Source organism: Xiphophorus couchianus, chromosome 6, assembly GCF_001444195.1.
Source record: "Xiphophorus couchianus chromosome 6, X_couchianus-1.0, whole genome shotgun sequence".
Classification (NCBI taxonomy): Eukaryota; Metazoa; Chordata; class Actinopteri; order Cyprinodontiformes; family Poeciliidae; genus Xiphophorus; species Xiphophorus couchianus.
In genome coordinates this window covers 2,170,775-2,182,753 of record NC_040233.1, presented here as the reverse complement: position 1 = coordinate 2,182,753, position 11,979 = coordinate 2,170,775, and the positions used below count along the sequence as shown (strand labels likewise).

At 42.7% G+C, this 11,979-nt stretch overlaps 1 protein-coding gene across 1 annotated transcript; it reads left to right on the top strand.

Moving 5' to 3' along the window:
• The first annotated feature begins 4,257 nt into the window (after positions 1–4,257).
• angptl4 (angiopoietin-like 4) lies at positions 4,258–10,468 on the top strand. Its single transcript, XM_028020595.1, has 7 exons — positions 4,258–4,856; positions 5,215–5,325; positions 5,415–5,517; positions 8,423–8,536; positions 8,629–8,724; positions 8,902–9,186; positions 9,267–10,468. The coding sequence occupies exons 1-7, from the start codon at positions 4,353–4,355 to the stop codon at positions 9,446–9,448; spliced, it is 1,395 nt and encodes a 464-aa protein (XP_027876396.1). The 5' UTR covers positions 4,258–4,352; the 3' UTR covers positions 9,449–10,468.
• Positions 10,469–11,979: the final 1,511 nt, after the last annotated feature.

The following is an 11,979-nucleotide window of genomic DNA, read 5'->3' as shown; positions in this document are numbered from 1 at the left end:
AGTGTAGATATAGTAAGTGATAAAGGGGATTTTATCATCCACTCAATTTCTGTTACATCTTAATTAGACAAATATGAACTGTTTTTCATATAACAAATTTGACTTGATGTCAAAACGTTGATTTAACATAATGCCCCTCTTTATGTCTTTTGCAGCCTGTAACAGGTAGCTCTATGTTTGGCTCCATCCGTCTGTCCCTAACATTCATCTGGGGAGGAAGAACATCTTCAGTATGATGCTGCCACTACCATGTCTTCCTGTGTTAGCCCAGATTTCCTCCTTTTTCACAACAACGGCTTTCTCCATAAAGCCAGATTTCTGAAGTGAATTACTACTGGTTGTTATCTCAAGAGATTGTCTTTAACTCTATGTCTTCTAAAGGCAATTGGATAAATTTATTTGCAGGTCTCAGAGTAAAGCAGATAGAATAAAAACATGCCACACTTTTCAGATAAATCACTTATCATTTTACACCTCACATTTGTGGTAGCAAAGTGACACGATGTGACAAGGTTCAGAAGGCACAAATAGTTTTTTGTGAACTGTTTAGTTTGGTGTGTCCAGTAAACTATGACTGGTTTGTCTTCATCCAGTTAGAGAAGTGAGCTGCCTTCACTTTCAGTTAAATAGAAGAAAAAGGTTACAGCTCCCAGATTCTTTCTAATTATTTCATGGAAACACAGAGCATGTAATATGACTGTGTCAGTGTTTTAAAACACTAATTCAGGTCATTATTTTGAAATTCTTCTCAAAATGATGATGCTATGAAGTAAAAATGGGATCAGAAAAAATGATCATCCTTCATTCTCACCTCTTATTTAATCAATACTGTGGAAGCAGTCAGAAGTGTGACTTCCCCCAGAACCAGGTGAAACAGTGAAAAAAAGGAGGGGATCAGATCAGTGCTGCGTCCATGGGAACCAGAGAATCGGAGCGCTACTCCAGCACTGAGTGTGAGGCTGCTGCTGCAGATGTTTTGTGTTTGGATCTGGGTGAAAGTTCGCCTGCAGGCAGCTCAGAGCTGGGAGGAGACATTTTGGGAAATTGGATCAGCATCTGTGGTGAGATGGGGCTGTGTGCTCTGTGTCAACTACCAGGAAGATCTCACACACACATAGTCTTTGGAAAAGCCCAACCACTGTTAGTATATATACCTGATGAGCAGATTGAGATAATTTTCCTCTTTTATACATTTTGGTTCAAGTTTGAACCTGAGATGTCTAAATCACTGATGCGAACATGGCTGTGATCTTTAGCCCAGATCATCACACCCTCACCACCATGCTGAAGTGCTGTTCTGAGCCAGCTGAGTTGCCGTGGTGTCTTGATTGAGTTGCGCCAGATGCCGTGTTGTCTTGTTCTTTATGGCCAAGCTGGCTTTGTTTTCCTGGAACCCAGTGGTTTATTTGCATATCTCTTTCCAAAGCTTTCTTTCTCATTGTTATATTTCTAATTGCTCAGAAAGAGACAAATAACCTTTTCCAGACTGATAGAAAGCAACATTCTTTTTCTGATGTCATTTCTGATGCTCATATCTAAACGCTCCACAGTAGTAAACAGACAGTTCTGGAAATGTTCTAATTGTTTAATTGGCCAAACCCAGCTGATATTCTGTCACTTCACTCTAGTGGAAACACAAAGGCTGGACTTCCTTTCTCTGCTAGGGCTGGGGGTATCAATCTAAATATCCATGGTACTGATGCCAAGGAGAGTACTGATATTGGATTCATAGCTAGTGTGATGAGATCAACACACTGTTAACAGTTTCTCTTCTATATGTCAAACACGTTACTTAGCTTTGTCACAGAGATCATGCCAGTTCATATGCAAAAATTAAGATTCCAAATATGAAGAGCTTTTATTTTTAATGTGAGAGCAGGAATTCAAACCTTTGTAATGTTTGCACTCAGAATGTCTGCTTCTTTCAAATACAGTCTGGTTAATTCCTCCAAAAGTTGTATTATTGTCTATTCATCTCCAAACTACACGCTTATGTAAAGATATACCTGAAAATATTAATGCGTATTCATATGTGAATACACATTCGTAAATACACATGAATATAAACTATTGAAGGAAAATAGTGTTTTTATTTAGGTTATGTGGAGATTACAGTTACAGTTATTAGAAGGTAATAAATACAGACTAACTATAATAGAAAACACTTGTATTTGCCAAAATAATCTGTCCTGTGTTTTATAATAACAATAATCAACTAACTGAAGTCGAATCACCAATTTATTTAATGAGGAAATCCTTTGTCTGGGAGCAGCTGGAGTACAAGCCTAGACCACAGCGCTCACCTTTCACCCACTTAGTCTGGGCTGCAGGCAGTAGAGGGTTAACAGCTCTCTTTGTGGTCTGATCACACAGACTGGACCGCTGGCTGCCAGGCGGAGACTGCCAGACACCGCCTGGCTTTGCTGTAGCATGGCCGCTCTGTCTGCTGTGAACTTTCCCCTAATTCTCACAGTCGGCCTGAACGTAGGCACCCTGCACCCCCCTCCACATTCACGCCTCACGTCATCAGAGGGGGGTATGAATACAGAGGACTGTAATGTTCTTTTAGTATTTCTAGCCCAAAATCAGTCACACTGGTTCCAGCTGCAAAAAAGCTGCCTTTTACAATCTGAATTTTGTGGCTGATTTCAGATTTTTTATTGGCGGGCCCGGGGGGGGTTGTAAAGCTTTGACCTGAAATACAGATTTCAGTTGATATAGAAGAACAGCACTAAAAATCCTTTCTCTAGCCTTGTTGTTAAAACCCATTCTGGAACTGAAAAGTCTCGTTTATTTCAGGAACTTCATCACAAAGTGAAACACATCATGTGATTTAAATACACAAAGATGGGTGTTTGAAAGCCCTTATCTATGATGATTTTCCAAGTACAGTTAATGATAACATTTAAAATTAGAATATTACATCAGACCAATAAAAAAATGTTTTAATACATACATGTGTCCTCAATGAAATATATGTTTTAATATCTGATTGCTTAATGGCTGGTTGTCCAGTATCAAAAGGTTCTTTTAATCTGACAAATGAGCCTCATCAAAAAGTTTTTGTTTTTGAAAATGACCATATATTAGGAAGAGAAAACTATTTAACAGTTTAGTTTAAACTGACTGCAGCATCTTTTATTAGCAGTAAGAAAAGACTTGAGATTCTCATCTGAGTTTTCCTAAATGCTGCCATCTTTTCTAACCCAGCATGTTCTCAAAAAAATAAAGCAGAACAACTTTCCTGAATTACATTCCCCCTTCCTATTATCTCCTGACAGTTTTGTTTTCTTTTAAACAGCTTATTTTTCTTCCTATATTAACAGTGAATTGCTACTTGAAAAACACTTTAAATTGAATCTTCCTCTCTCTCTCAGCATCCGCACCGAAGAGTATCAATGCAGCAGAAACAGACAGAGCCGTCCTGTTAAAGTTTTGTTGTTCTCATGTTGTTTTCTGTCTTCTTGACATTTGGAGGTGGTGAAGATCCAGTAAATACTAGGAATTGTCACTGGAAGTACTTCTAGTGTTTGGATATATGTACATTACCTACTGGATATATTAGAGTAAGTTATTGCATGGCTTCTTTTTACTTTTACCTGAGTAGAAATATGCTGCAGTTGTGCTTCTGTCCCCTGGAGGTTTCTCATTCTTCACTGTTTCACACCAACTTCATCCTGCTGCCAGCATGCTTGTGTTATTTGAAATAAAGATAAGACGGCAGAAAACGCTGATAAGATTAGCTATTCTAAATGTTTGCGTTTAAGAGACCAAAGTTCCCTCCCACTTTGAGTCTTAAATCTTCCTCAGGAATGTTCCTGACCAGTTTCAGTTGCGATGTGTGTTTCTCCTCCGGCTCATCTGCTCTTTGTTCTGACATTTGTAAAGCTTTTGATGAACTATGCCAACATCTACTCCAGCAGTATTTGATCTGGATGGCTCAGTGTCTGGCTCCTGATATGGCTAACAGCTTGTTTCATAGTGTCCCTGCGCTGATGAAGGGATCAGAAATGTTACAAATTTCATCCCCAGCTGTGGTGAGGTGGCTCTTCTCGCAGAAGGAAGGACAACGGTTTGATATAAGTTATCTTTTTTTATGTCATCTCCTTCCTTACACAGCCTCTGACATCAATGGTTAATATGGAGCTGGAGGAGGAACAGAAACCTGAGAGCAGCTGCACTCCTCCCTCTGCCCAGCTGGCCAATGGCAGGCAGCAGCATGGCTTACACTGCAGGGCTGGGAAAGTATAAAACAGCAGAGCTGTGTCTGTTCATCCAGGAGCCTCAGCTCTCCAGTTCAACTCCACAAGACTTGGCAGGACTCGGTTTGAGGGGTGGAAGCTCCAGCAGCGATGAAGACAACAATTGCAGCCCTGATACTTTGCCTGGTGGTGCTCATGGCCTCTGCTTTCCCCTTTGAGAGGAAGGGGGCCTCGCCAAGCACTGTTGCTGCCAAGGAGAAGCATGTGCAGTATGCGGCACGGGACGACGTTAACATCCTGGCCCACGGCCTGCTGCAGCTGGGCCAGAACCTGAAGGAGCACGTAGACAAAACCAAAGGCCAGATGAGGGACATCTTCACCAAGCTGAAAGCCTTCAACCGCACCACTGCCGAGCTGGGCAAAGAGAGCCAGAGGCAGCAGGTAGAGGGGGACAGCCTCAGGGCCCGAGCTCGAGACCTGGAGGACAGAGAGGGCCAGCTCCTCAACGTCACAGCCGAGCTGAGAGAGAAGGTGGAGGAGATGCAGCAGGAGAGGAGGACCATGAGCGAGAGGATGAGCCGGCTGGAGGAGAGGGTGGATGGCATGCTGCAGGGACCCGGCAGCAGGAACAGCAGCGATGCACGCAGCATCCAGGTGAGGAAGGGTCATGGGAGGGTGGACACAGGAGGCTTCCTTTGCGTTCAATGCTTCCTGCTTGTAGACTCAAGTCTGCATTAAAGTGTGCACTTTTAGAATGAAAAAGCCCAGGGGGAGCAGAGGGTGGGGAGCTGCACGCAGCACATGCAGAGAGACTTCAGGGTTGCTAGACAAAGAGACCTGAAGCATCAGATGGTAGAGTGAGGGGCTACTGGCTGCTGGGACCCTGGAGAGCCTGACGGGGAAACGGGCTGATCCAGAACCAGCTGGCTGCGAAAGGCAGTTGCATAACCAGGGCTCCATGTGAAACCAGAACCGTCCACCTGGGTCTTATTAATGCTGCTTCTTTCCACAGCTCATGCTGGACTCTCAGAACAGACGCATCGATGATCTGGTGGAGCGCATCAGGCTCCAGCAGGAGAAACTGGACAAGCAGAACGTTCGCATCAGGACGCTACAGAGCCAGGTGAGCCGCGTTCACAGCCCGGTCGGTTTCATTCTCTGAAAGCTGGGGACAATTCATTCATGTTTTTGGGGGCTTCCTGTTGTGTTCAGATCCAGCAGGTCGGCCTGAGGCCCTCACCCCGGGGCAGCGGCCGAGGCAGCACCGAGGGCCCCGCGCACAGCGACGCAGAGGAGCAGCACGACTCGCCGCTCGGTAAGTAAAACCCGTCAGCGCCACAAATCCCCCTCCCTTCACACAGACTTAAGTGGGCTGAAGAAAATCTGACGCCAAAACGTGGCAAACCATCTGCTGGGTGAGGACAGAAAGAAGCTTAAATCACTAACAATTAAAGTCAGTCTAATCGCGAGCCCGGAAATGGCAACAGGTGGACTGTTCTGACTCACAATCAACTCAACACGGGAGGTTGGCTTCCTTTAACATTATACACCAGTCTGAACACAACCTTTTCATCTTGAATTATTCTATAATGTCACACAAATCATCTGACTTTTAATAACATTTTGACATTTCCAATTTTTTTTCTGTTCTGATTAGTTATCTTGTGACATTTCACCTCACCTTTGTCATCTCACAGTCATGTAAGAGAAATTTATTATCAAATCTATGCAATTTATCCAGGCAGCTTCAAACTCCAGTCTGATATAGTTCTAAATCATTCAGATGTAGTTCCTAATGCCATTTGGTAGAAAGTTAGCTATCTTAAAAAGCTCAGCCATTTGGATCAAGCATGTGGTGACAGGGGAGAACAACACTTCCCTTTCAAACGAGGAAAGATTGGATGTTGAGTTTAGTCAGAGGAGCTCATTTAACTCTCCAGCCTGTGAGAATATCTGCCTTCATCCAGACTCTACTGGGCTGCTGAAAATGGCCAAGCTGGTTTCTAAATATCCACAAGGCAGAAGCTGAGATTGCCATCCAGGATAATAGTTAGGTTAGGTGTAAAATAAATAATTGCTTAAAGTAGATCATGTAATGGTGATATTAGGTGATCTGTGGGGGCTAATGGTGAGCAGGGTGTGGCTGTTGGAATCATTCTGTGTGCTCAGTTTAATTACACACATTCCTCTCTCAAGCAAACAGATCTGATATAAAAATATTCTTTTTATAATTTTTTGTTTGTAGGACGAGCTTGTCAATTGAACATTTATATCTTGTAATTTGTTCTTTTCGACTTCATTTAATTAAAATTTACATGTTTAATTTATTACTAAGCAGATAAAATCTTTTTTTTTAATGGAAAATTTTTAATCTTTTAAAAATTGTAGGTCTCTGCATGTTTTTAACTCTCTAATTTAGACACATGGTGAAAAAAATCACTTGCCTAGGGCCCAAAACAGACTTTCAGCTTATTCTTCAGAGACAAATAAGAAAAAAGTGCATCTAAAAACACAAATGAAGTGAAAACTGGAATTCAAGCTATTAGAGAGCTGTAAAACTTGACTTAAAGTCAAAACCGAACTCCGAACTGCTTCTAGATGTGAACTAGGTGAAAGGTGATCCGAGGTCCGCCACAGATCCCAGGAATACCACAACACTCTGACATCAGCAGTGCTTTGTGAATGAGGGAAAAAATGGACAAGTTTTCCTGGCAGAGTTCCAGCTGGGAGAAAGTTCAGCGTCTCAGAGAGTATCCTGTCAGGGTCAAGCAGCTTTAGTGGATTACTCAGAGCCTGGGAGGCTGCCTCCATCTCCAGCACTCTGTTTTTACTGATAGCACTTCCCTCTGAACCAAAGAAAGAGGAGGAAAACAAGGAAAGGCTGTCTAAATTTATCTGTGAACCTTTCATAGAAGACTCTTGACTCCTCCCAATTTTATGGCATCAGGCTCAAAAACAAATGTTTGGATGTTCCTCATGAGTGAGCAACCTTTCCCCTACATCCACACCCCCTCACCCACTACATGCCCCACACCCTGAACAGAAAGAAAACTCTTTCTCTTCCTCTGGAAATGTGCCAAAGTTCAGGCGATCCCCCTGACCCACAGTCAGGCAGCAGCCCCCAGAGTTTGTTCCTTTAGAGTAGAGGTCAGAGGTCTATGATCGGCTAGGCAACATTCCGCCAATCGCATGCATGATTTTTCATCTTTATTAGAATTTATTAATATATATTACATTTTCCTACCTGGTGCCACTTGAATATTGGCAAGATGTTGCCTCCTTAGGCAAATGACAGCTTGCAGCTCCAGACTCTCCCCCACTCCCGTTTCTAGATGCTTTTCTCCCTTAAGGAAACATCCCCATCCCCCCCAAACCCTACCATCTGATCACTCCCCATGCATGCAGCAGCCATGCACATCTACGTCACCACCTAGCTACTATGCACGTGACGGAGGTGTGACAGGCCGCAGACACGGGGAAGGGGGAGGATAAGGAATGTAAAGGATGAATGGTGTGTAACCCTATAGCTTGCAAGGCCAGGCAGCTGTAAAAGAGGGGAATTCTGCTTGGGAACTGGGAGAAAGGTCATGTTTACGACAGAGACACACTCTTGTTTTTAATGGCTTTATCAGGTGTAAGTTAGTATCTCCAGACTTGGTGCGATAAGCTGTGCTTTGCTCACTTGGAACGATTAGTTTTATTTGCAAACACTCTGCTCTCCTTCAGCTGAGGGTTTCTTTAAAACAGACTGACCTATTTCTAAATGCTCAGCAGAGGAAACTAATCAGATTCATTCTAACAGGGAGTAGGGCTAATTTTGTGACTTGTTCAAGTTCTGAAAATCAGATGACTTAAAAAAACTTTCAGTTTATGCCGATTTTCTGTGGTTTCTCAGGGGGAGTAGAGCCTGCAACAGCTAAATGTGTTGAGCATTGTCAGCATTCCCGGAGAAACTGTAACAGCAAGATCATGTGTTAGGTCAAGACATCCTGCACAGTTCACCCTCTGAGGTGACAACCTGGAAGAAGCCTAAGACTAAACAACAAGGCAATATTGAACCTGTCAAACAGTTCAGTTTTGCGTTCTGTAGGAATCTTTCACATAACCGGAGAAAAATCTAATAGTATATTAGACAGCCCAGGCACTAACAAGATAGGTTTCACCAACATCCCTCCACGTTTAATGCTCAATGTTAGATTTCTCCCTCTCTGCTGTTCCAGAAATGGCTACAGACTGTCATGAACTGTTCCTGAGAGGAGAGACCACCAGCGGGGTCTACCCCATCCAGCCAACTGACTCTGAGTCCTTCAACGTCTTCTGTGAGATGACAGCTGGTGAGCGCAGCAGAACTTCCTCTGAGTGCTAAGTCTGTCTCCTGGATGATGTAACGTTTGTTTGATCAACTTCTCTACGTTTCTCTGCCCAGATGGTGGATGGACAGTCATCCAAAGACGCCAAGATGGCTCTGTGGACTTTGACCAGCTGTGGCAGGCTTACGAAAAAGGCTTTGGCAGCCTGAATGGTAAAGACTCTTTGGGGTTTTATCCCCTTTCACTATCCAGTGTTAGCTGGTCAGTGCGGGGTCAGGATGGTTGCCTTTCAGTTCCTCTGTAGGCCTTCAGTGGGAAGTTAAGACAACAACAGATGTTGTGAGCTTTTTGTTGTTTTGGATTAAGTTTTGGTTTCTGTTCCTGTTCAGGAGAGTTCTGGTTAGGCTTGGAAAACATCCATGCCATCACCAAAGATGACAGCTATAGCCTCAACATCAAATTCTCAGACTGGGGGGATGACTCGGCATCAGTTCGCTTCCCGTTTGAACTTGGTGGAAAAGAAACCAACTACTCACTCCTGATTCAGGAACCTGGCACCACTGATACGCTGGAGAGTTCCCTGACCACCGACTCAGCTCTTGCTCTGCCGTTCTCAACCCGGGACCAAGACAATGACCGTAAAGGTGACATTAACTGTGCCAAACACCTCTCTGGTAAGTACTGGCACACTGTCCTGTCACACTGACTCTGGCAAGACTGAAGCATGCTAATCAAGCTGATTCTGTTTTTGAAGGTGGTTGGTGGTTCAGCAACTGCGGTCGCTCCAACCTAAATGGGAGATATTTCCAGAGCCCTCCTCCCAAACAGAGACACCAAAGGAAGCAAGCCATCTTCTGGAAGACCTGGAGGGGGCGCTACTATCCCCTAAAGTCAAGCATAATGATGATTGCTCCGGCTACCATCAACAAGTCTTAAAGAGCTGAAAGAGACAAAGAGGGAGAAGGAAGCAGAGTCTTGAGTGTCCGTTCTTTATTCATTGCTGGTTTTTGTGGTAGACACGCCCAACTCTTGGGTTTTTTCTTTGTGAGGGGGAAACCTGACACCAGAGCCACAGTCCTGATAGCAGAAGGACAAAGTCAGATGAAAAGAGTTTTCTGTGGTCTGTTGTGTGAAAAGACAGATTCCTTATTGCTATGTGAGGCCACAGCCAGTAACTGAGTCCAAAGCCAAATGTGCAGTGGAAAATTTCTCTAATATGTTTTCCTGATGAGGTTTCATCCTGTAGACGTGAGCAAGTCTCAGCCTGTGGACTGGGCTGGGAGTCATCACGCATTTTCCAACAAGCTCAGACGCCTCACTGGGGATGATGTGGCTTTGTGCTGAGGTTTGGTAATTAGCAAATGTGACTGTTAGCATCACATCAGCTGCAGATTTGCTGTTTTTGTGCAGGGCATTTACACTAGTGACATGGTGAGTCAGCAAACTCTTAAAACCACAAGCTGTGGACCAAATAACCATTTAAAACATAAACAGCAGATTTCCGCATGATGAGGCTGGAGTTTGGTAATGGGGTAAACTGTTGTCAACTAGCTTTACGCTACGTTAGCATCGATATTACTCACCTTTCCTGCCTTTCTTAACACATACTATATGTTCTATAGTCAGAATCGACTGAAAGTCTTCTTCACTGATTTTTTTTTCTTCTGGAGGGTTTGATATTTAGTCATATTGACTAGTTTTTCAATAAATGGCATTGTTTTGTACATATTTGAAAAATGTCTGTTTTTTAGTAAAGTATGTTTCTGATCTTTGCCAGTTGACTTCAAAGTCTGATGTTTTAAATATATTTTTCTTATTTAAAAACCATGTATGTATTATGTGCTGCTTTCTGTTTGTAATTTATATTGAGGTATTTTGGGGGGTGAATTGGGGAGGGCAGTAGGAGAAAAATGACCATTTTGGCCACATTGAGCCAATAAAACTGATTTAAACAAATATTTGTTTTGGGTATTCATTCAATATTCATCTCTGTCAACACCATGATGATATTCACAATGCCCAGTCATAGGGGTGTTCCAGCATCTCACAATGTGTGATAGACATGAGATCTGGTGGTTTTGGGTTGTTCTTCATCTAGCTAACCCAGTGGTGTCCAAACTTTTTGGCACATGGGCCAAAATCATCAAGTTGAAAGTCTTTGGGAGCCACAAAAAGTTTAACAAAAGTCAATGTTTAAAAATTCAAATTAAACAAATCTCCAGATTTGTGAATTTTATTTAACTGCTGGGCCAGAATTTCGAAAGAGCTTACTGGGGAAATCATCCATCCATTAATTCAATTCCGATTTGAATTAATTTTGTTTTTAATGAATGCGTGTTTTGCAAAAATTGTACTTCACATAAAACTTGTGGGCCCAAATTAAATTAGGTGAATTCTATAAATATTTTTGAGATTAAGAATATAAAAAAATTCAAGTATTGTAAAATTTATAACGTTGTCAATTTTTTGGGAAACAACATGAAGGCATTGGCTGTTAACCTGCTCATTGTAGATCCAAACGCACACACATTATACATATATATACCTACATACACACGCACACAGTAGCTAGGTTTGTCTAGCTTCACAGGAATGTTTCATTGACTTCTATTCATTTCTCATTCATTTCTACAGCCTAACTCTGACACTAACCCTAAACCAAACCCGAACTCAATTCACACCTCAGTCCTAAACCGCCAACCCCCAAACAGCACCACTTCTTATGGGGTCTGGCATAAGGACTAGTGGGTCCTCACATGGGCTTTACACTGTATCCAATACAAATAGGCCACACACACACACACACACACGCGCGCACACACCCCTATATACATATACACACACCCCAGGAAAAAAGTGACCACAGTCCTGCTAACCACTGGAAGACCAGGCATAAAGGAAACGAACACTTCTGTACCTGTGGTCCAGCTAAACTTGCCCATATCAATTTATGTAACATCAATACAATAAATGGCCAGAAGCATCGAACAGCCAACTGATTTATTCTACACTCAATAGTTTATATTATGAAGACCACAAATATAAATGACTGACTGTTTCATTCTCTTGTTTTGGATTGTTTTTATTTGACATCAAAATAATTAGCAATTTTGTCAAAGTACTGACAGGATTAGATTTTCTCACATTTTACGCTGTATAATTTTTTTTTCTTCAACTTATGCTTGCATGTCACTCAGCCTCACTTGGCAGGTGTCTTGCATGTTATTTTACCTGGAAGCAAACTAAAGCTTTAAGGTGTCAGCTTTAATTTTCAGCGCTACACTTTGCACTTCTTTGCCCCGCTTAGTTAATTTGCTTCATCCGCTGTGATCCTCCAGGTCACAAGGTCAACCTGTGTCACCACTCATCCGAAGAAGCCCACGTCCAGCCAACCTGAAGATGGAGACGGATCAGGCCTCCATCTTAAGGTTGGAGGGTCCAACGGATCACTTCAAAATCCATTTATA

Coding starts and splice junctions, on each gene's coding strand:
- angptl4 (XM_028020595.1), top strand. CDS start 4,353: ATGAAGACAACAATTGCAGCCCTGATACTTTGCCTGGTGGTGCTCATG. Junction 5,518..8,422: donor GCAGCACGACTCGCCGCTCG/GTAAGTAAAACC, acceptor CTGCTGTTCCAG/AAATGGCTACAGACTGTCAT. Junction 8,725..8,901: donor AGGCTTTGGCAGCCTGAATG/GTAAAGACTCTT, acceptor GTTCCTGTTCAG/GAGAGTTCTGGTTAGGCTTG.